Here is a 25,514-nt window from a genome sequence, read left to right on the forward strand (position 1 = left end):
TATTTTAATTATGATGTCTGATCATGTTACTCTTTTTAGATGTTCTTACACTTCTTACATAAAAAAATTATTTTATTTTTTTACATAAAAAAAAATTTGGTCCATTAAATATGTAATGCACTTACAAATTTTATGATGGTCCACGATAACTTACTTCTTCAGAGAGTTAAGTGATGTGACCTCAGCCACTGACAAGGCCAATGGTGCACTGCAAAAAAGCAGAAACAATGTAAATACATTAACACTTGTTGATTACAATTTTATTTTCATTATTATATGCCAGCATATTTACCCAGTAGATTACCTCACAATGTCGCAGGAAATTTCACCTTTTGCTTTCTATGGTAGACATTTTTGTGTGCGTTTCTTTCTGCACTGTTTTGATCTTTCTTGATAAATCCCGCCTTCACGCACGCCATTGGTCAAACTGCTTCTCAATCATTGCCCTTGCCCAACAGCATCAGCCAAGACATAGCAGCAGCCTGTTATCTGCAGGTGGTACACAATGCTCCAAAACAGCGTAAAAATGCCTCGAGAAAAAATCCCTGTGTTTTTGTTTTGGTCGGGAAACTTACTCATTGACATGGTTAATAAGCTAAAACACGGAGCGGAGTTGGGTTCGCTGGAATATTTGCAGGCGTCAGTTTGTTTTCAAAATTCGTAAGTGACTTTGTTAAAGCTCACGTAACACACGCTGTTTCTGCATTTCTGATATCAATCTGGAGTACCTATAGAGTAGTATGACATCCTTTATATCTCTGAAGAGTCTTTAGTTTAATCAGATTTATAAAAGAAAGATTAGCTTTACCGAGTCTTTCCGATAACGTACGAAAAAATGAAGAAGGAGGAGTTATAACACGGGAGGAGCGAGTACGAGTCATGCAACACTATACAACACTTATAACGTATGATTCACTACATGTTCGTGTCATTTATATAATATACACGCGCCTATTTCCAACATAAGGCAGAAGTCTTACTTACCACGTGTAACTCGTCATGACCCGGTTCTGAAAATCCACCGCATCAAACACACACGCAAAACTCCGCTGCTAATCCGGATAATAAACTATATCCATTGTTTCCATAAGGCTGGATGTCTTCTCCTTACATCCAAAAACACACTTCTTGTTGTGCCATTGTTGACTTTTGAAATTAAACAAAGCTGAGTGGCGTGATAAGCTGTTAGCAAGCTCTAGCGTCTCCCGCTGACTGACGGCTGGGCGGGGTTTTCCGGGGGAAGTTTTCCGGCGGAAGCCCATATAAAGAAGTGATACGTATCGAAAACCCCTGAAACGTCAGTTAGAACCGTAATCGAAAAAAATTAGCCGAAACTTGTACGAACCCTGGCGAAGTGCATTCGGCACAGAAATACTCTGAAACACGCCCAACTGCATTTTTGACACTTTGCCTACGTTTAGCATGAGGAAACAACTCTATAACTGTGTTAATAAGTCAGAATGCTTGAAATACCATTAAACCCCCCCTTTAAGTAGCTTTGTGTGTTAGGTAACATATTCTGCTGTATGGATGCAATATATAACACAATGACAAATCAAAACAATCATGGACCTCGATGTCAAGTCGTGAATGGTAAGTGTTTAAAAAATCTGTTGACGTATTATCCAACCTAATTTAAAGGTTAACTGGAAACAGGTGAATACAATTACAATAGTTAATCATCACATACGTTTTTAAATCTTATTGTTTGATGCAAGTTGCATTAAAAAGTACTAAATAGGTTTCTGAATTGTGTTGTTGTTGTTTTAGAACGTTGCTTTCACAATCATTTAAGAAGACTCGTTTTCCTGGACAACGAATTTCATCTTATGAGGTGTGTTACCTTCCACCATATGGATGATTATGTATTTGTGCAAATTTTGTGATTGCTCTCTGAAGACAGTTAAGGGATATGTGTTAATCATCAAATCTTACACAGACATGAAGCAAATGTTCAATTTCCATGTTGCTTCCAAGAATGCAAATGTAGATTCTCAAAATACAATGCTCTCAAAGCTCATGTTTATCGGCATCACAAAAGACCACATACTCATTTTGATGAATCGATGGGCACGTTTGTTTGCAACAATACAGAGTGTCAACAAAAATTTACAGACATGACCAACGTCCTTTCTAATCTCAGGTCACATTTAGCCAAGGGAGAGGTGGTGTGTTGTCCTTTTGAAAAATGTGACAAAAATTTCCGTTTAAGATCAAGTTTCACTGCCCATGTATCACGAAAGCACAGGACTTCTACATTTGCACAATTACGGATTATGGATACTTTATTTGAGCAACCTTATTCAGCATTTTCTGATGTCACTGAGGATGAGGTTAATGAAAATAATTTCAAAGACTCACCGACTAAATGTAACACACATTCATTGTACATGAAAAATCTCTGCCTGTTTTATATGCAGCTGCAAGCCAAATACCTGGTGCCATCGTCAACCATTCAAATGATTGTGGAGGAAATCAGTGGTTTAAATTAGTGCTGCCGCGAATAGTCGACGTAGGCGACGTAATCGACGATGAAAATTTGTCGACGGCAATTTTTTTAGTCGAGGAGTCGCATATTTATTTTTTTCCGTCTCAAACGGCCCACTGTAATTCTGTCTCATGTCTCAAATGGCTCAATGTAATTCACCTCCACACCAGTCTGTGCGCTGTGTGCGCCCTGCTGGTTAATCTGCTACGCTATCATCTTTCTTCGCTCTCCCCCTGCCTTCACTGCTTTAATTTAAAAAAATTGGCGGTGGCAGGTGAGTCTATGGAATTATGAGTCGGAAAGCTTCCGAAGTATGAAAGTATTTTAAGCCAAGTTGTGATAAAAGAGTGGTATGTTACACCGTGCCAAACGTCGCTGGCTTATCACGGGAGCACAACGACAATGCACGAGCATCTCAAACGAAAACACTCGGGAGTTGTTGACAATACACCCACAGAGAATAGGACAACGTAAGTAACTGTTATATGATTATTAATGAAACGGCGAGCTAGTCAGTACTGTTTTATTAACTCTTTTGAGAAGTACAATGACTCTATCTTTGGATGTTAAAGGCTATCAGTGTTTGCTCGTGATTCCGCCACGGAATCAACACTGGACGCAACAAATAGATTTTTCATAATTCCCATTTACATTTTTATTTTACTATTTTAAACGGCTCAATTCATTGTTGCGAGTGTTCAGCGCGTCTCTCTCTCTCTCTCTCTCTCTCTCTCTCTCTATCACTCATGTTGCTTGCAGCGCCTCGACCGTGCGCGCCTCTCTCTTACGTGACAGTGAAAAGGTGGCAGTGTTTTTAATGTACTTTCTTTTTTGCGTAAACGTCAACATTCACAGATGTCTCTGACAAAGACGACTGATCGAGTTAACATGACTTGAAGAAAGATTAGCAGTAGTGTGAGTCTGTGTGCGAGCTTTCTCCCTCCCTATGATGCTGTATGCCGTGTTCTGTAGTCTATGTAACAACGACAGTGTATTCTCTTATATTTCTGAATTTGCACCGAATTGTCTGCGCTATATCACTCGCATTTAAAATCAAGAAATGGCTCAAAACCCAACAACAATTATGAGAAGAGCAACAGCAGTAAAGCTACAATGTAAATGTATGGTGATTTTTGCATATCTAAATCAGGATTTTAGCAGCAGTTAAAGGAACAGCTGGTTGGATAAAAAACGAGGTGATGGGTCATGTTTAGTCACTATTTTATAGGCTACAACAGAACAGATAATATGTAAAATAGCATTCAGTTGTGTTAAAATGCAATATAAGATCAAAGCAGTGATGGAGTACTCGAGTCCTGGACTCGGACTCGAGTCCGACTCGAGTCACTATTCTTTGGACTCGAGTCCGACTCGAGAATCCATTCTCTGGACTTGTGACTCGACTTGGACTCGCGGATTGATGACTCGTACTTGGACTCGGACTCGAGGATATATACAATCGGACTTGAGCATTCATCACTTTGTTTTTGACTAAATATGTTATAAAAAATGATATAAGGTGTTACACTTTTCCTGTTTCGTGCCCAAGACCGGTCGCGATCTCCCGTCACAGACACTGCTACCTCTTGCTCTCTTTGCTTGACAACACACTCACTGACGTCACTCACTTTTACGCTCGTGCAATGCATGATGCATGAGTCGCGGGCTAAATGTTCACATTTGTAAAATGCAGAAAGACGTGCCCCGGATCGTGAAGTTCGCCTACGCAAATTTTGCTTCTAATGCTGGAAAGAGCAGCGCTAAATGTTGTGTGTGTAGAAAAAGACTGGGACAACCTCAAACTTTAACAGACACCTGTCACGGATGCACCCAGAAAAGTAAGTAAAATGCTTTCCATTTCTGCTTTCCATTGCCTAACGTTAGCTTTTTTCAAAAAAAATATTACTGACTAATGCATATATAACAAACAGAAGAAGCTAGGGTTAATGTACTGTATGTCTGGTTCAGATTACAGCATTTTTTTGTCTGTTGATAACTTAAAAATCCAAGTTTTTTTAGTTACTGATCTGTAAGAATGATGCTTTATTAGTGCTGTTCATTGATTTTGATGTACATTTTTTGACATTTGGATATAAAGTGTTTCAATACTACAATATATGGTGTAAAAACGTCTGAGTGCTGCCCTCTTCAGGTTGAACGGTGGCTACTGCAGTTGAATTTTCCTATTGGATGTTGGGTCCAAAAAATGACTCGAAATAAATTGTTTTTTTAAAGAAAATCATTTCAGGATGTTTTCTTAATGGACTTCAATGCCAACTCAGTTTGTTCTTGTTTCCTCAAAAAACAAAATGCAGCATGATTCAACATTAAATTTGTAAATTTTCTACGCTAGTTCTCAATCACAAGTTTACAACAATGGAAGTACACACATGCTTTTGATGGCGTCTAGTTGCAAACTGTGTTGCAAAGTTAATTGTCAAATCATTAAATAAACTCCCTTTGCAATCGTGACAGTGGTGTTATTTTTGTTTAATGTAGAACCTCTTTAATACATTTTATCAGTTTTTGAAGGTCCCAGAGTGGAGACATGTAGGCACTCACAGACTCGAATACAGGACTCGAGACTCGACTCGGACTCGAACACTGGGGACTTGAGACTCGACTCGGACTCGAACTCTGGTAATGGTGACTCGACTTGGACTCGACTCGGACCCTTCTTTGGTGACTCGGACTTGGACTCGGACTCGAACACTGGGACTCGAGACTCGACTCGGACTCGACAGTTGGTGACTCGACTACAACACTGGATCAAAGAGTAGAAGTGAAACATTTCATATTTCTGTTAAGCATCTACTTTGCACTGGAAGTTTTTATTATTATTTATATTGTTTACATTGTAATTTTTTATTTGGTAACATTTAAGTTATTCATATTGTTTATGACACCGGTGGGTTCAAAATAAAATGGACACAATGAAATAACAAACACTTGAGTTTTTTTTAATTAGTCGTTTAGAATAGTCGACTATTCGAAAAATTAGTCGAAAAATTAGTCGTTAGAAAATTAGTCGTTAGTGGCAGCACTAGTTTAAATTATATCTGTCATCAATACACACAGAAGTTGTTCAGTGAAATACTCAAGTCAAAAACAGCCCTCTCACAATGTGATATTGAATCTGTGGTGCAGACTTTGCAAGGCCAAGATTTACATTCTGCTTGTAATTCATTACTTTCCACAGAATACCAAAGAAGACAGTATTATCAGAAAAAAATTTCGTACGTGCATCCACAAAGTATGTGTCTTGGTCGTGATGAGAACAGAAAACAACGTTATGCCCAGTATATTCCATTGAAGAACACTTTAAAAACCATGTTAAACGACCCAGTGGTGTGGGAGCAGTGTGCCAAACATCAGCATGTACACTCTTCTGTATTCTCTGACATCTGTGATGGCTCTGTATTCAAATCCAATGACTTGTTTAAGCAGCCAGAGATTACAATCCAACTTATCTTGTACCAGGATGCCTTTGAGATCGTGAATCCCCTTGGGTCAGCTAAAAAAAAAAACACAAAATGATTGGAGTGTATTTTACACTTGGCAACTTTGAGCCATTTTACAGATCATTGATAACATTCAGTTATCACTTTTGTGTTATGAGCGAGACTTTAACTATTTTGGTCAAACCAAGATTTTTTCTAAGTTGGTGGCAGATGTCAAAGAGCTTGAAGAGCATGGATTTGTGACATCTTCAGGAGACATAGTACGTGCAACAATTGTGGCTATTATCGGTGATAATTTGGGGTCCCACTGCATCGGAGGTTACTCACAGAACTTCAGTACTGCCAAGCATTGCTGTAGGTATTGCTTGGTATCTCGCAGTGAACTTCAGAATGTGTGTGTAGACTTTCCCAATCGCACAGTTGAGTCCTATAAGACAGCAGTGGAAACTCTAAGGATGACCGAAGAAAATGTTGTAAATGGGTTGAAGTTTGACTCCCTTTTCAACTCTCTCAAATATTTTCATGTTCTCAGCCTGGCCTTCCTCCATGCCTTGGCCACGACTTGTTTGAAGGCGTTGTAGCTATCGATCTTGCCATTTTCTTGGAATACTTTGTAAAAAGGAAGTGGTTTTCATATACACAGCTGAACAGGAGACTTTCACAATTCAAATATTTGGATTCTGATGCTGGTTCTGCCCCTTCTCAGGTATGTGAAAAAGGCAGAAAGTTAGGTGGTCAAGCAGCTGAGAACTGGTGTCTCCTCAGATTTCTTCCTGTCATAATTGGAGACACAGTAGAGTCACAAGATCCTGTATGGCAACTGACTGTTAAGTTGAAAGAACTGGTTGAGCTAGTGTGTGCTCCCAAGATTACCACTGCACAGATTGCATATCTCAATGTCTTAATACCAGAATATCTGGAAACCAGAAAGGAGCTGTTTCCTGGTCAAAATTTGAAACCAAAACACCATTACATACTTCACTATACGTCACTCATTTTGAGTCTTGGACCTTTAATTCGTTTATGGTCATTGAGATTTGAAAGCAAACATTCATACTTCAAAAGAAGTATGAGAAGAACACAGAACTTCAAAAATGTATGCAAGACATTGGCACACAACCATCAACTTCTTCAAGCATATCTTCACTCACGGTCATTTTTTTCACCAAAGCTTAAAAGTGTTGACTTGGCCACATACTCTCCTCATTTGTACAGTGATGCTGTGTGCAAAGCTGTTGAGAAGAGCTTGCTTAATGAACCAGACTTCGTTTCAACACGGGTAGAATACAAGGGTACCCTCTACAGAAAAGGAAACTTAATTTGCCTTAAATGTGAAGAAGAAATTTTATTTCACAATTTGGACAGATTGAGCTGATTTTCGTGAACGATGATGATGTGACTTTTCTTGTTACTCCTCGTCCCTCAATGTATTTGCATGATTATGGACTTTATGAGATTTTGCCTGCGACAAAGGAACTAATTTGTGTAAATGCTGAGGAATGTCTGGATTATTATCCCTTAAATGAGTACAGTTTTATGGGACTGAAGGTCATTACTCTGAAGCACAGCGTTGTTCATCTGTAAAAAGGATAAACTGTCCTTTCCCAACAGAAATGGATGCATTGTTGCATTTTATTGAGACTGTGTTCCCAAACCCTACTACTTCAAAGCTAGCCATAGAGGGTTTGAACAGCCTAGGTGTGGAGACCATAGATGACCTACAGTTTTTGAAAGATGATGATCTAGGTGGCTTTCTGAGACCAATTGAAGCAAGAAAACGAATAGCCCAAATCCCAAGTAAGTTTTCAAATCAATGGTTATTTTGACACATACACTAGTCAATATTTGAAGCGGATCAAAAAAGTTCATTAAGTTGTCCTAAAACAAGAACAGGTATTGGGTATTGGTTTTAAGACAATTATTATGAAAGGTTTGATCCACTTTAAATGTTGATTATTGTACATGCATACAATTAGATGAAACGGAAAAAACAACACCCCAGGTCTCTTTCATTCTGTACTTTGTTAGCTGTACTCTTTACTTGTATTACATGATGTCAATATTTTTCTTGTTTTTGCAGTATGGTTTTTAATTCAGTTTGTTGTTTATGACATGTAGATATTGCTTCCAATCTGCAAAACACTGCCAATGATTTGTGTGCTGCTGAATACACATCTGATGCATCAGGTTCACCTGCTCCTGGATGTTCAATTTCACCATCCAGCTCTTCAAGTGGAAGACGTGAGTAAAAAGCTTAAACAACATTAAACAATCCACAAACATTTTGAAAGCAAAACATGTAATTTGTCAATTCTTGGAATTCCTATACGGAGAATTTGCATTGTGAGCATGCCCAGCCTTTAGCATGCGCAGTTCACAGAGATGTGTGGGTGTGGTTGTGTGTAGAAATCTGCAGATATATTGTACACTAGTCAACATTTGAAGTGGATCAAACCTTTCATAATAATTGTCTTAAAACCAATACCCAATACCTGTTCTTGTTTTAGGACAACTTAATGAACTTTTTTGATCCGCTTCAAATATTGACTAGTGTATGTGTCACGACAGGGTAGGGAAGTAGGACGCATACGCAGAGTTCACAAAATAAATAACATTTAATGATAAAATAGGAAACCAAAAACACGAGGAGTAAAATGACGAACAGGTAGCAAACACAGGAACATCCAAAATGTGACACGGGAAACAGACAGGGTAGTAATGACAATGATCCGGCAAAGAGTGTGACACAAACACTGGTATAAATCCACAAAGACTAATGACACACAGGTGGAATGAATGATGATAATTAACAAGTGTCCAGGTGATGACAATATAGAACAGACACAAAACATGACACGGATCACCGTGACATAACCCTCCCTCTACGAATGGCTACCAGACACTCACATAAACACAAAACAAAACAAAGTCTGGTAGCGAGAGTCCAAGGGGGGGGGAGGGCTTGGGGACCCTGGCGAAGCCGGCAGCCGCCGGGATGAAACCAACAGGACGGTGGGCCGGACAGCGCCAGGAGAACCAGAGCGATCGCTCCGAGACCCGAGGCAGACGAATTACCCCCCTTCTGGGAATCGTCGACGATGAGGTGCCCCCCGGAAATCATCTCCCATCCCCTCGCGGAAATGGAAACCCTCACTCGGTAGCCACCCCGGGGAAAATGATCGGGCGTGGTCCGTTCCGGATCCCCCTACGAGCGGGACGGTGGTCCTCCGAGGGACCGTCGACGGCGACTCAACCGTTGGGGGACCGCCTGGGCCGATCCTCCTCCCGCAGGAGCGAGCGATCACTCACGGTGGTCCCCAAGAGACATCGGGGCCGATGGGGAATGAACCCCGATGTCACTACTCCCCCTCGACGAAACTCCTGGGGGAGCCGCCCTCCGTGAACCTGCTGCGTCCAGTTTGGCTGGATCATTCTGTCACGACAGGGTAGGGAAGTAGGACGCATACGCAGAGTTCACAAAATAAATAACATTTAATGATAAAATAGGAAACCAAAAACACGAGGAGTAAAATGACGAACAGGTAGCAAACACAGGAACATCCAAAATGTGACACGGGGAACAGACAGGGTAGTAATGACAATGATCCGGTCATGAGTGTGACACAAACACTGGTATAAATACACAAAGACTAATGACACACAGGTGGAATGAATGATGATAATTAACAAGTGTCCAGGTGATGACAATATAGAACAGACACAAAACATGACACGGATCACCGTGACAGTATGTGTCAAAATAACCATTGATTTGAAAACTTGCCAGCAGAGAGTGAATACGGTTGTGCGTTGTTCAAAGCAACTACAGGGCAGTGCAGCAAATCACCAGCAACATGTTAAATGTGCCATTTTATGCTAGTGATTTGTTGCACTGTGGTCCTGCGGTCCCTGTGAACAATGCACAACAGTGTCCCCTCCTCTCTGACAATAATACACTGTGGACATAAAACAAGTCTGTGCACCACTTGCATGTTCACACACGTGCATATTCTATAATGTGGCACATTAACAAACCCACAGTGTCCCATGCCATCTCTGTTTGTCCGTTATTAAACTTCAATAAATCTGCAGCTTGTCAATAGGCAATTTTGCAAAACATTAAAGCTGCATTAAAAGTTCATCCTATAACCTGTGGACATTGGTTTATCTTCTAGGTGACAGTAGCTGTGAAACTTCATTCTATGATCATGACTGGCATTATAGTTTTGATGTTCCATGGCAAAAAATGCCAGCAAGTTTTATGGAAAAGTTGCAAAATGGCGAAAGGCCAAGTTGCTCTGAGAGAAGACAGTTGGTCCGCGTTGTTTCTTCTGAGATCCTGGAAGTCAGCAAATGTCCAGCAAAAAAACATGTATCAGAAATAGCCCGACAGATGGTGATTACATACCCAAACTCTTTTAGAGATGAGATTAATTCCCAGGTTGTAGGAAGTGGATATGATTCTCTCCTCAAACAACTGGTGTGTAGAATTAACAATTGTAAAAGAGCAAAAGCTATTAGTACACCACTTTGTGGTACTCTAGAAGTATCAGCAAACATGTATAAATTCTGATCCACAAATGCCAGTTGGAGAAACATCTGAATTGCAGCAGGAAAAAAAAGAGAAGTTGCTAGTAATGTTTCAAAATAACGAAAGTGATGTAAAGACAATCTATGACTTAATGACTTCTACTTACACCTCTCAAAGAAACGACATCCAATCTGGAATAGAAACCAATGATTTACTTGATGCGTGGCCATATCTTTTTCAGCCAGCAGGAATGAAAGCACACTTTAAAGAGCTCACTGGCATTGACATAAACAACAGCTTTGAAGAATCTGCTTCCAGTAAGTTCAGAAGAATTTTGGAGTACTTTCAATTTCAGTGCACAGAAAGAGCAAGCAGAGCAGGGAGAATCCTCACAAAGTATAGAGCTGGATGGGATCATGTTTGTGGGGCAGTGATGTTGCTGCTAACCCATTTCAAAAATGACCAAGACCACTTTCTTGTGATGGTAGAAGATACCTGTGTTCCAAGTGATATATGCTCAGAAAAGCTTCCAGCAACACCATGTATAGTAGTGTGTGGTGGGTATTATTTTCTATGATCTTGCACCACAGTAATTGTTTCGGGTGACCAGGACCCACAATCTGTTAAATATTATGTCTTAACTGATTTTTGTGCTTGTTCAAAGGAGAGAACCCTCTGACAGCCAGTGTGTACATGGCAGCAGTAGACCAGATGATTGTAAATGACCATCTCTTGAGTTTTACAGAAGCCCTGTATCTGATGTTCTCTCTTTACTATATATTGAACATCAGTTACCCTGTGGAACTGGGAGCCACACTAGAATTCTTGCAAAGGTAATTCATTGGATGCATTCCTTTTGGTTAAGAAGGTTACAACAATTATTTAAGGTTATTGTTTGTGTTGTTTTGTTTTAAAGGTGCTTCTTTAGAATAAATTCTCATAAAGGTACCAAGGGCGAAAAGAGAGAGAAATAGAGAGCGTACTCTGTCAACCCCAGAGTATTGAATCTGACGTCAAAAATGGCTGCATTTGACTGGGGAGAGTAACGGGTATAGAAGCTTTATGTAACGTGTTCCCTGTGTCCCTGTTATCTGGTGTTTTGTTATACTTGTGTTTTGGATTTATATTATGTCTCTGTGTACCTGTGTTTAACCTGTGTTCATGTATACCCTTGTTCCCAGTTGTATCTCCCTGTGTTAATTAGTGTCTCCGCCCCCTTGTTTGTAACCATGGATATTCATTGTGATCATGCTTCTCCCCTTGTGTGTTGTCCTAGTTACTGATTGTTTCTGCTTTGTCATTGGTCTTAGTCATGCATATATACCCTGCTCGTTCATTCTGTGTTGGTGGTTTGTTAAATGATGTCGCTTGTCCCTAGTGTTCCCTGGTTTTTGTTTTTCATTGTTTTCACATATTATATGGAATAAACTGCACTTGGATCCGCATCTCGCCTCATCCTGTCTTACCTGGTTTCAGCCGTGACACTTTATTGTCTTGTATAGTAGTGGTAGACTTCATTTTCTGTGTTTATCATTCATTGATGATAAAGTGCACCAAATACATTTTTTATGATTAACTCCAATAAATGTGATGTAATTGTCTGAGAGTATTTGGTTAAGGCTTGTTGCTGTTTCTGCCCTTCTTTTGGTTTGTGTTTTAATTATAACTGTTTGTGTCCCCACAGATGTGGTCTTTCAGAAGATTGACATTTCTCTGAAGAACAGGACAGACAGACTTTTTGTACATCATTCAGTGCAGTGCTTTGTTCCTTAAATTATTTTTATAACCTTGTGATGTGATTGGGATTGTCAGAATACAGGCCCAGTGTTTTGTTTGTTTGTAAATTGAACAAATTTGTGTTCTAAAACATGCCTTATCCATTTTTACCCATGTGACATGTTCGGGATAATCAGAATCCAGGTCGACGACTTCTTTTTTTTTTATTGAACAAATTTGTGTTCTAAAACATGCCTTATCCATTTTTACCCATGTGACATGTTCGGGATAATCAGAATCCAGGTCGACGACTTCTTTTTTTTTATTGAACAAATTTGTGTTCTAAAACATGACATTTGCTGGAAGTGTTATTTCCATTCCATTTTGAAGGCTTGCTATATAATAAAAAGCTAAAGTTGTTAACAGCAATACTCTGGATCCCATCATTTATTGTATAACATTTTACAAAAGTGTTAGCTGTTTTTGGTGTATTTTGTAAATATGCAGTACAATTTCTGTTTCAAGTATTTTTCATTAGTTTTTAGCATTACATCTGTCACACAGTATGCCAAGATGTCACGGTACATTTTGTTTTAAAAATATTATGGCATGAAAACATGTAAGCCCGGATTTGCTAACTGTTTGTGGCAGTGCACACTTTCTTAATGTGTTTAAAAGAACTGTCAGGGTTTACAGAAGACATGATAGAAAGGCATGCACAGTGATTATTGCATCTCGACCTAATTGGATATGCATTTGTAGGACATTTCCTTTATGAAAGCACAGTATTAAGGTATTCAAATATAAGTGGCTTGCAGTAGTCTGTTTACTGCTTAGTCTCTTTAACGCCTCCAAAAAGCATCCTTTAACCCAGGGGTGTCAAAATCAAGGCCCGCGGGCCAAATCCGGCCCGCCCCCTCATTTCATCTGGCCCGTGAGAGCTTACAAATTATGTTAATTATGTGGCCCGAGTCTGCAAATAATTTTATTGTTATTATAAGTTTTATTCTTTGCATGTTATTTCCTACATAGATTTTTTTAGCAGCCACCAAAACAAATTTTTGTCCCGCCAAAGTCTTTTTGTAATGTAATTATAGTGATAATGTTGATGATTGCATGAGAGAGAACGAGCAGAGCCCCGCACGCGCGCACTACTAGAGTGTCCGTGTCTTAATGCGAAGGCTGCAACCTCCGGAGCTCGCATTTCCAGGCGGCATACGTCATCAAGACTGTCTTGTTTCAGAATATTAACAATTATAAAGTTGAATATTATTCTTCGTTTATAGTAAATAGTTGTAATGTGCGTATGACTTGCGAATGTAATGGTCAGTTAACTTAAATAAACCATGACGCTGCATATGCGACCTCCGCAGATGGAAACGGACAGTATCTGCTCGTGCTTTCTCTCCCTCTCTCGCGCACGCTCATGCGCATCCAGCGAGAAAATGTTTTCCGTCTCGTTTACAGAAATGTTTCGCGATGTCCAGCTGGGATTAGTTTACAACGCGTCTATTCCCGCTAAGTACGTGAACTAATGACTCATCTAAACCGAATACTTTTAATAAACGATTGAAACTATTGATCTGTAGCCTACAACACTGAACTCATGAGACGTCAGTCAATCAGACACTTAAAACCAGGTAAAAAAATCACAGCTTTTTTGCAAAGAAGGCAAGAAATGACAAGAGTATCTGTGTCTAATAAATGCATATTATGGTGGAGATTGTAAAACTCTTTATTAGTATCTTAAAATGCCTCTCAGTTTCCTAACTGCACAATGAAGGATAACAGAAAATTTTGAGTGTGCTCATGTGTTTTTGTCATCACAATTATTTAAAAAATAATCTGTAGAATAGTTGTACTCTAGACACTTTGTCATTATTTGCCAGGGCTTCTACGTTCAAAGCTAGGTATTAATTGAGTTATTAACAAAACTAATAGTAAGCAAATGCAGAGAAAATTATGCAATGTACAGTAATAAAAGAGTAGATACATTCATACAGTCCTTCAAATACAACCGGCCCTTTGAGAGCAACCGTAATGCTGATGTGGCCTGGGATGAAATTGAGTTTGACACCCCTGCTTTAACCCTTTTTTGTGCCTGACCTGACAGTGATGGTTGCTAATTACACTTTTTTTTTATTTGGTCTTTATGGAAGTGAGCTGCTGCAGATGTGTTCTTGCACAGTGTTAGTTTAGTTGTAGAAAACATTCAAATTTATCCTGAAGTCTATTTTACTCTGCCAAAAACAATATTAGCACATTTTAAGTTAGGATGCATGCTATTTACCATTAATGTGATTGTTCACATTATGAAAATCTGTCTTGTACTCTCAAGTTGTATAAATTAATTCGTTTTGCTAACCACAAAGAAATTTATTTTATAATAATAATATTCAACTTTGTAACCAAACTTGACTTCCATGGTATTTTTTTCGACTATGACTCTAATGTTTCCGGGTGTACTGTATACTGTAGAGGTGAAACTATCTACCAATATGGATAGCATCTAATTAGTATTTACACTTAGTGCAAATTTGATAGTTATATTTATTAAATGAAAATTATTTACACCTAATGTAAATAGCATATTATGTGAAAATGCTGATATTGTCACTTAGTAAAAATAATATATCTGTATTTTTCTTAGTGTAATTAGCATCTACCGCTGTTTGCACTTTGCGTAAACAGTTGCTCCCCATTAATAATTCATTAAAAATACGTCCATGAGTCCATGTCTGGTTATTTAGGATTTTGTTATTGTTATTTGTTATATTTGACTTAACAGGTGAATAGAAGGCAGTGGGGCCCCAGCACTGCTTAGTTACAAACATTTTTGTAGTGGAAAATGTTTCCTATTACTATTTTTCTGTATATGAAAATCATAAATCATAGCTTAACTTAACAATAAACAGATTTTTCGATGTGGTGTAACAAGTGGGTTGGACAGGAGTGTGTGTTTGGATGAGGATACCAATAAGTGAAAGTATAAAACGCATACTCGAAATGTGACCTCTTTAACCCATCCTAATGAGTCGTGAACACACGCGAGGTGTGGGGAGCAATTAGGATAAGGTACCTGCTCAAGGGCACCACAGTCGCAACACGCCGGTGTTGTGTCGAACTCAGTTCCCCCTATGTTTCCCTTTAGTGTAGTGCTTTTATAGCGTTTTCGTCACGTTACATTTAGAAAGATTAAAGATTTAAATTGGTTATACTAAAAAGGCATAATATCATGTATTTTATAATACAATTTATTAAATATTTCATAAATTTGACAGTTTTCTATTAGGGTATTTCTTTTAAAATATAGCCTGTCTTTTTCTCTTTTTTTCCTTAACTGGTTGTTTTAAAAATGTAATGTTTGCATACATAATTAAATAAATATATATACATATAATATGATTCATACTGTAAAAATAATTAACTTACCATTAAGAAGAATACAGATACATTACAGAAATGCACACATATACATCTCAGTAGCCATTAAAACTTTAAATATATAAATAATAAAACCTATAACGTGATAAAAACGCCATAAAAACACTACACTGAAGGGAAAAATAGGGGGAACATAGGGGGAACAGACTTCGACACAACACCGGCCACGAGACTCGAACCGGCAACTTTTGGGTTACAAGCCCGACTGCTGCTGACCGTCCGACGCATGCGCTTTTAACTTGTAAACGCAAGGGTGTATGGGTAATGTAGTCTCTGCTCTCGGTGGGACGAATTAGGAAGCGTACATTAAGGGCGCCCTGAAAAGCCGCAGCGCAGCAAAGGATTAAATTAAACCTCTGATTTTTAAACAGATGTGCAAATGAGCGTTCCGGTACGCTAAAAGCACGTTCTGGGCGCACGGAGAGGTGGTGGTACGCTCAAGAGCTATTTTTAGAAGTGGCGGTACTGAGTACCGGGGCGTTCCGGCCCACTTAAAGCACTGATGTACATAGAATATATAGCTATTTGTGATTAGTGAAAATCACAACTGTTGCTTTTTGCACTTTGTGCACATATAGTCACTGCCTAATTCAACTGGAAAAATGTAGGCTTTATTTGATGTTAGACTATGCATTTTTAGTAGAAAACACGGTTCTGATGAAAATGTGACATGACTGTAAAATTCTACTGGTTTTCTCTGTAAAACTAATTTTTTTAAACTCTGACCAAAAAATACACAGGAATTTTTTTTTAAGGACATTGCAGGATAACAATAGCCAACAATTACTGTTATTTAAAGGAAAGTGACATTTTTTTGCAGGAACAAATTTAAATAGTTAAAAAACAGGGAAAATGTACATTAAATGTCAAAGTTAGCATTTTTATGGAATTTCACAGTTCTAATCAAAATGTCATAATACTGTTAAATTCTACAGTTTTTTCTGTATAAATACATTTATTTTTTACAGTGTATACTTTAGATGACAGAAAAAATATTTACTGAATATTCATGTATAATAATAATGAAGAAAAATTGGGAAAATTATGTGTCCATGCCTGATGTTCTCATCCTCCGCAACACTTTTTGAGAACAGTTTAAGCACACATACAGAATTTTAATAAAGTTTGATTTTGAGTGACCAAGCACATGGACCAGTTACTTCAAGATGGCTACCAGGCAAGATCATTTTTTTACAGTTAATTTGAAATATTGTCTTGTCAGAATGCTTACACGACATTTTGATTATCATTACCGCAACAGATGCTTATTAAATGTTAATTTAATTAATAGAAGCATAATACTTTGATTTTAAATGCATGTGCAGAATCTCCAAATTATGTTCTTTCAGGTCTGTCGTGTCATTTTGAAAATATGTCAGTGTTGATATTTTCTGACTGTTGCGGTAATGAGATTTTTTAGGACTAATTTTTTAAATTATGTTACAAAAAGTGTTAAATGATAAGTAAAAGTTTTTAAATGAATGTTCCCAATTTACTCCAGACTTTGTTTTTCAATGTCTGGTGGGAAAAAAAGTAAATTTAAGCAATTTTTACATTTTCATGCTTGACATTTTTAAAACCAAGTTTTCGTGAGAATCACCCATATATTAATCTCAACCTCATTGGGGCCTGAAACTTAGGTAACCTCGAGAAAAAAAGAGATGGAGCTAGTGATGATGAACAGATAGAAAAATACAGTAAAGGGTGCATATAGGGCCCCGACACACATGGTTTTGCCTTGGGCCCCCAAATCACTAAATCCGCCCCTGATCTAATGTTTAATGGTGGGTTGCGAAACAACTTTATAGGTGCATACTGCCACCTACTGTATCGGGAGCCCCGTATAGTTTATAAGCGCCCTCATGCCGTGCACCCAGTACAGTAGGGGGCGGTATGCACCTATGAAGTTGTTTCGCAACCCGCCATTAAACATTAGATGAATAAGACGATGAAGTGAATGCACATGTTGCTCTGGATTGTGTAAAAAATGGATGGAGGTAAAAAAAATTATATAAATACTGTTTTGTTTTTCACACAAACCGATCGTTTCGTGTCTTAGGACATCGATGTGTCGTCCCGAGCCACAGGATTTAATTTGGATTTGTCTGTGCATGTTTTTTTGTCTATCAGAGTTTGTTACCATTCACTTGTACGACTGACAGACTTAAACGATTGGAATTAAACATTTACATTTGTGTTATGTATTAGCACGGGTGCCAGATCAACACGGATAACTGCGAGGCATCCGAACGTGTTGTCTAATTTTGATCAGTCTTCTTTTTGTATTATTTCATTTTATATTATTTTTTAGGTTTTAATGTTGTGTTTAAATTTAGTGTGTTATGAAAATGTGTTTTTGGCAATGTTTTTGGAAACAGTGTTTAATAAATAGCTTTTATACACTCCAGTGATGGTCACCAACTATAAATAAATCATTAGCTAATTGTTTGCAAATATATCATAATGTTCTGACTTTACTTGTTGAGGCACATCATTATTAACTTATTATTTAGTAATAGTAGTAATTACAACACTACTAATGCTGTAATTAATAATGTATTAATGCATATTAGTTTACCTGTATTATAAGCCTTTGGCTCATTGTGGTAATTAACAAATTAAATAACACTCTTAGTTCATAAAAGAAGTGATGATGGAATTAATCCACAATTACATATTGAATTAATAACAATTAATATATGATCCAATACATTAATCAGACAGACTCCTCACCAGCTGCCAACGAGGCAACCATTAATGAACAGCCTAGATAATCACTAGTAATACATTAATTCAGTATTATCTGTGCATTAGTTAAGCATGAATTCATGATTATTAGTGCACCCTTACTGTAAAGTGTTATTGTAGCGTTCTATTCTTTTTCCTTATATGTAGCCTTTTCTATTTTATACGTGACATTTGTTTTTGAAAGTTTATGCCCAACTCATGGTTTGCTGCACATATGTAAACGAGTAAGGATAGGTTAAACATTTCTTAAGAATATTAATAAAATTTTCCAACTTTTGAAGTGTTGATGAAAATGAGGATTTAGTTTAGTTATTTATTAGGTTGTACAAACTAGCTATTGTGAGGTGAGTACCATTACTAAAACAAATTATGTGAATGCCCTGTTAAAGAGAAAAGTTTTCAGTCTAGATTTAAAGGTATCTACTGTGTCTGAATCTCGGACAATGGTTGGTAAATCATTCCAGAGCTTAGGGGCTAAGTAGGAAAAGGATCTTCCACCTTTAGACACTTTTGATATTTTAGGGATAATTAAGAGACCAGAATTTTGAGACCGCAGTGCACGTGATGGATTGTATTCTGATAATTTCTGATGATTCTGATGATTTAAGGCTTTGTAGGTGATTAGTGATATTTTAAATTGTATGCGATATTTAACTGGTAGCCAGTGTAAAGATGCCAGAATTGGACTTATGTGGTCATACTTCTTAGATCGAGTAAGCACTCTTGCAGAAGCGTTTTGAACTAGCTGAAGCTTGATTACCTGATTTGCATGGCATCCTCCGAGTAACGAGTTACAATAGTCTATTCTAGAGGTCATAAAAGCGTGGATAAGCTTCTCTGCATCTGATGCAGACAGCATATGGCATATTTTTGAGATATTTCTAAGATGGAAGAATGCTGTGGGGCAGACATTGGAGATATGGCTATCGAAGGATAAATTGCTGTCGAACATCACACCTAAGTTCTTAACCATGGAGGTTGGCACCACAGTGCAGCCATCTATGGGCAACTTGTAATCTGTCATATTATGTTTGTAGCAATTCGGTTCGATAATAAGTATCTCTGTCTTATTGGAGTTTAGCATGAGAAAGTTATGTGCCATCCAGTCACTAACATCGCTAATGCAGTCTGTTAGCTTAGAAAACGTGTGTATTTTGCTGGGATGTGAGGAGATGTAAAGCTGGGTATAGCAGTGAAAACTTATGTCATGTTTCCTAATAATGTCTCCTAAAGGTAACATATATAACGAGAACAGGATAGGACCTAAAACTGATCCCTGCGGTACACCGTATTTAACCAGGGAGTGATATGACTCTTCCTCATTTACATAAACAAAGTGATAGCGATTGGTTAGATATGACCTAAACCAGGCTAAAGCCTGACCACTGATACCAACATAGTTTTCTAGTCTATTGAGTAAGATTGTGTGATCTATTGTGTCAAAGGCTGCCCTAAGGTCTAGTAATATAAGGATTGAGATTTCACCAAGATTGGATGTTAATAGGAGGTCATCTGTAACTCTAAGCAGCGCTGTCTCTGTGCTATGGTGGGGCCTGAATCCTGATTGGAACTTTTCATATGTACTATATGCTGACTATATGTTCATATGCTGTTCATATGTTGACTAAAGTTTCACGTCACGTCACGCTGAACACGTCACGTTGAACAGATCGTGCATCGGAGCTCCGTCGAGTTCTTCATCTAAAATCCTTTTTTTACTATCTTGTTCCTATTTATATAATATAACGAATTAGTTTTACCTAGGAATACTTTACCGTGACGATTATTGAGCAGTACTACCACGTGAAACTATTTATCACTAATAAACACCCAGTGTTAGCATATAGCCCGCTAGCATCAACAAACGCTGCCGACGGAAGCTAGCATTTTCCGATCTAATGGCGGATTCATCTGATATATGCTTTTCTGACCTGTCCTCGCCTGAGCGGGAAGCTGTGGAGGAGTTGATCGGTTTGAGCAGATCCAACGCGAGCTACAGCGCCCACTTCACCCTGTCTCCGGACGTCCACAAGCGACCGAGGCGTGCAACAAACAAGCACTCCACGCGATGCAGCTTCACGGACCATGAACGAGTGAACGGAGATGCCATTGCCCAACATGAAAGCGATCGGGAAGCTGTGGAGGAGCCGCTGCCCGGCCTTCGCAGATTCAGCATGCCCCACATCACCCTGGACCCAGATGTTCGCAGGTGACTGAGGCGTGCCACAACCGAACACCCCACGCGATGCAGCTCCGCGGAGCGCGCTCTGGTAAACGAAGACGCCATCGCCCAGCATGAAAGCGGTAAGACTCCGCTTGTTATTGTAATTGTTATATGTACTACTTGCCACATGTATAGTTTAGCTTCTGCTGTTAGCATAGAGGGGTTTACATGCACTAAGTGTATTGAAGTATTAAGATTAACTGAGAAGGTTGCTGAACTAGAATCGCGCATCCGAACGCTAGTTGAGGATAGCAAAACCGCTAATGTTACTGTTGTAAATACTATATCGAGCGAAAAGACTAATGGCTCGGTTCCGACATCAGATGCTAATGTAAACATTACAAATACTGTATCAAGCGCGCATAGTGTTTATCAAAATACACATGGCTCGGTTCCGACATCAGAGTCAAGTCGGCGGTCTAACTGGGTGACTGTCAGGCGGCATAGTCATATACGGCCTCCATCTAAGACCCATAACGTTACGGTAATTTCTAACAGATCCGATCCCCTAAGGAGTACATCAGCTGAAACACCTGTTGAAAGTGCCCTGGTCATTGGAGATTCTATACTCAGGAACACTAACATTGAGGCACCAAACACCCTAGTCGACTGTATACCGGGAGCCAGAACGTCTGTGTCATGAATATGACTTCCACTCCTCTTCCAAATCACCACCAGAGGGAGCCATCACCTCAGTATTAAAGACTTGTCATGAACTCCATTTCCCATAAGCCCACATCCTTAGACACTGATTCATGCTCCACCTGATTGTCATTACACACACCATAAAAGTCCCAGCATTCTCATCATTCTTTGCGAAGTCTTGATTTGTCTCTACAGTCACTACTGAGCGTTTGTATATCTCTTTGTCTACCTGTGTTTGACCTGGATTTGTATTTACCTTTGGCTGTTTTCCGCCTGCCCCGATCTACTGCCAGTCTTATCACTCTGAGTTTGCCTAGCCCGTATTGGATTGTTTATTGGTGTTTGAACATTGCCTGTCTGACTACGATTGTGTTAATAAACTCTGCACATGGATCCTCATTCTATGAGTGCTTCTTTACAGAAGACTTCGCCACACAGCAATCCAGCAGCCATTACACAATTATCAACGGAACTGTCAGCCCAAGCTCAACAGCTTACCGTTCATCAGCAACAACTAACTCATCTCACTAAACTCACAGAGGATTTAGTAGATGCCCTGCGTGGATTACAGCTTTCACCTTCCACAGCTGCAGCGGGTGCCGCTCTACCCACAAGCCCGGTAACACCACACACACCTGCAAGTAACCTTTGACTCGCATTTCCGGACAAGTTCGATGGAGATCCCACAAAATGCAAGGGTTTTCTCATGCAGTGCTCACTCTTCGTAACACAACAACCTTCATTATATCCCAATGATGCCAGCCGTATTGCGTTTGTTTGCACTTTACTTACCGGAAGAGCTCTCGATTGGGCCACCGCCGTCTGGAGAGATGATGGTTCTGCATTTCCTTAATTCAATGAATTCCTACAGAAATTTCGAGAGGTTTTTCAACATTCGGCTGGAGGTGAGAGTCCTGAGGAACAACTACTTTCCCTTTCACAAGGCAACAAACCTGCCGCCGAGTATGCATTGGCATTCCGCACTCTCGCGGCACAGACAGGATGGGAGGAGGCACCTCTTAGATTTATTTATCGTAAGGGATTAAATCGAGAGTTACAAACTGAGTTGGCTTGCCGTGACGAGGGCAGAGGATTGTCAGATTTCATGGATTTGTCCATTCAGCTCGATAATCTCATGCGCTCCAGACGAGCAACGAACCATCCATCATTCAGTCATCCAAATGAATATGCCGAACCCATGCAACTAGGTTTTACTCACCTCACTCCGGAGGAGAGGGATCGTAGAATACGCAACCAGCTGTGCCTGTACTGTGGTAAACCCGGTCACATACGATCTACCTGTCCAACGAGGCCTCCTTCTAAACCCACCATGGTGAGTTCAAATATCCATACCTCTTCCTCTCATACTAGCATTAAAGTACCCATCACGATTTTAGTTCATGGTAAGAAGATTTCAACTATGGCATTAATTGATTCAGGAGCTCCTGGTAACTTCATATCACTAGAGTTCGCACAACAGCATAAGCTCACGTTAATTCCCTGTACCTCTTATTTAGCAGTGGAGGCGATAGATGGACGACCTCTAGGAGAAGGAAAGATTAATTTTTCTACTGATGAACTTCATATGCAAACTGAAACTCTACACCAGGAGAGGATTAGTTTTTATCTCATCCCATCACACCATCATTCAGTTATCCTGGGTCTTCCTTGGCTACAGAAACATAACCCAACCATTTCCTGGCGAGACAATCAGATTATTCAGTGGGATGAATTCTGTCACACCCAGTGTTTATCAGTCTGCAACCCCTTACAACCACCATATCACAGAAAGATTGTGTTGTTCCTGGTCTTCCCACAGTGTATTCTGATTTAACAGAGGCCTTTAGTAAAGTAAAAGCATCCCAGTTACCACCTCACTGTTCCAGTGACTGCCATATCGAATTATTACCAGACACTACACTACCCAAGGGACGCATCTTTCCCCTCTCTCAGCCAGAATCTGAGGCCATGAAGACATACATTCAGGAGGAACTCGCTAAGGGCTTCATTCGTCAGTCTGTCTCTCCTGCTTCATCTGGATTTTATTTTTTTAAGAAGAAGGATGGTGGGTTGCGGCCATGTATCGATTACCGGGCTCTCAACGAGGTGACTGTCAAATTCAGGTATCCTCTACCCCTCGTACCCACTGCCCTAGAACAACTCAGAAAATCGAAATACTTTACCAAATTGGACCTCCGCAGCGCCTACAATCTGATTCGCATTAAAGAGGGGGATGAATGGAAGACAGCTTTCTCTACAAGTACTGGTCACTATGAATATTTGGTGATGCCCTTTGGCCTAGCGAACAGTCCGTCCATCTTCCAGTCTTTCATTAATGATGTTTTCAGGGATATGTTGGACCGCTACGTCATGATCTACATTGACGACATCTTAATCCACTCTGAAACACTGGATGAACACATTCAACACGTACGTTCTGTACTCGCACGATTAATTCAGTTCCAATTATATGCCAAGGCTGAGAAATGTGAGTTTCACAAAATGTCCACCACTTACTTGGGGTACATAATCAGTCCAGAAGGAGTAGCGATGGATGAGACCAAGGTCAAAGCAGTACTGGAGTGGCCACAACCCAAGACAGTTAAACAGTTACAACGCTTCTTGGGATTTGCAAACTTTTATCGTCATTTCATCAAGAACTTCAGCTCCATTGCAGCCCCTCTAACAACCATGACAAAACGCACCGCAGCTCGCCTCATCTGGTCACCTAATGCCTTGACTGCTTTTCAACAATTAAAGGAGAAATTCACTTCTGCTCCTATTCTTCATCATCCTGACCCATCCATACCATTCATTCTAGAGGTAGATGCATCAAGCACTGGAGTAGGAGCCGTTCTGTCCCAGAGGCAGGGACCAGCAGAGAAGATGTTCCCATGCGCTTTCTTTTCTCGCAAATTATCATCGGCCGAACGCAACTATGATGTGGGTGACCGTGAGTTGTTAGCCATGAAGACAGCATTCGAGGAGTGGCGTCACTGGCTAGAGGGATCCCAACACCCGTTTACTGTCCTCACTGACCATAAAAATCTAGAATACCTCCGCTCTGCCAAGAGAATGAACTCCCGACAGGCAAGATGGGCTATGTTCTTTACTCGATTCAATTTTACTGTTACTTACAGGCCAGGATCCAGGAACACTAAGGCGGATGCTCTTTCCCGTTTGGACGAGGAGACAAATTATCCTAGAGGTAATGAACACATCATCCCAGAAACCCTAATCCTTGCTCCTGTACAGTGGGACATAATGACAGAGATAGAACAGGCCAACGCTCAGACCCCTCAACCCATAGAATGCCCCCGAAACAAAACCTTTGTAGCAAAGAATTTACGTAAGAAACTACTCGACCAGATCCACACATCTCCCAGTTCAGGTCACCCAGGCATTGCAGGCACACTCAACTTGTTACAGAACAAATTCTGGTGGTCCAATATGTCAATCGACACTACCAACTATGTGAATAACTGCACTATATGCAATACCACTAAATCTTCCCATCAACGCCCAGCAGGACTTCTTCAATCACTCCCCATCCCACAACGACCATGGTCTCACATTGCAATAGACTTTGTTACAGATCTTCCCAAATCCAGCGGCTGTACAGTTATTCTCACTGTGGTGGATAGATTTTCCAAGGGATGTCACCTCATCCCCATGCCCAAACTCCCTACTGCATTTGAAACTGCCGAAGCACTATGCAACTTTGTGTTTAGATTCTATGGTTTACCTGAGGACATCGTTTCTGATAGAGGGTCACAATTCACTTCCAAAGTATGGTCTGCTTTTTTCAAACAGCTCAATGTCAACATCAGTCTCACCTCCGGCTATCATCCACAATCCAATGGTCAAACAGAAAGACTCAATCAGGAACTCACTCGTTTTCTCCGTTCATACTGCCACCAGAATCAGGCGGACTGGAGCAGATATCTCATGTGGGCTGAGTATGCACAAAACTCTCTAATCAAAGCATCCACGGGACTTACCCCATTCAAGTGTATATTGGGTTTTCAACCACCCTTTTTTCCCTGGGTTGGTGAACCCACCAATCTACCAGCAGTCAACGACTGGCTTCTAAGAAGCAAAGCGGTCTGGGAACTGGCTCACCATCATCTACAACGTGCCATCAGAACACAGAAGGCACAAGCCGATCTTCACCGCAGACCCAGCCCCGAATACCAACCAGGACAGTGGGTGTGGTTATCTACCCGCGATCTGCGTCTCAGATTGCCTTGCAAGAAA

General features: G+C 39.8%; 1 protein-coding gene and 1 long non-coding RNA gene across 7 annotated transcripts; both read left to right on the forward strand.

Moving 5' to 3' along the window:
• The first annotated feature begins 212 nt into the window (after positions 1-212).
• Positions 213-11,368, forward strand: LOC129455304 (uncharacterized). 6 transcript variants are annotated; one of them, XM_073863562.1, is made up of 6 exons: positions 674-1,593; positions 1,771-1,834; positions 7,561-7,746; positions 8,068-8,190; positions 10,969-11,037; positions 11,145-11,353. In XM_073863562.1, the coding sequence occupies exons 3-6, from the start codon at positions 7,563-7,565 to the stop codon at positions 11,315-11,317; spliced, it is 549 nt and encodes a 182-aa protein (XP_073719663.1). In that variant the 5' UTR covers positions 674-1,593; positions 1,771-1,834; positions 7,561-7,562; the 3' UTR covers positions 11,318-11,353. The 6 variants fall into 6 exon arrangements, 3 of the variants coding, with proteins under 3 accessions (XP_073719662.1, XP_073719663.1, XP_073719664.1); XM_073863561.1 differs by lacking the exons at positions 674-1,593; positions 7,561-7,746 and adding an exon at positions 213-660 and having other exon boundaries at positions 10,722-11,037; positions 11,145-11,368; XR_012367958.1 differs by lacking the exon at positions 674-1,593 and adding an exon at positions 305-660 and having other exon boundaries at positions 10,125-11,345.
• A 44-nt stretch (positions 11,369-11,412) lies between these two features.
• On the forward strand, positions 11,413-12,625 carry LOC141361799 (uncharacterized). Its single transcript, XR_012367960.1, has 2 exons — positions 11,413-11,529; positions 12,165-12,625. It is a non-coding gene; the product is annotated as an uncharacterized lncRNA (long non-coding RNA).
• The last annotated feature ends 12,889 nt before the right edge of the window (positions 12,626-25,514 follow it).

The sequence above is a fragment of the Misgurnus anguillicaudatus genome, chromosome 3 (genome assembly GCF_027580225.2).
Source record: "Misgurnus anguillicaudatus chromosome 3, ASM2758022v2, whole genome shotgun sequence".
Classification (NCBI taxonomy): Eukaryota; Metazoa; Chordata; class Actinopteri; order Cypriniformes; family Cobitidae; genus Misgurnus; species Misgurnus anguillicaudatus.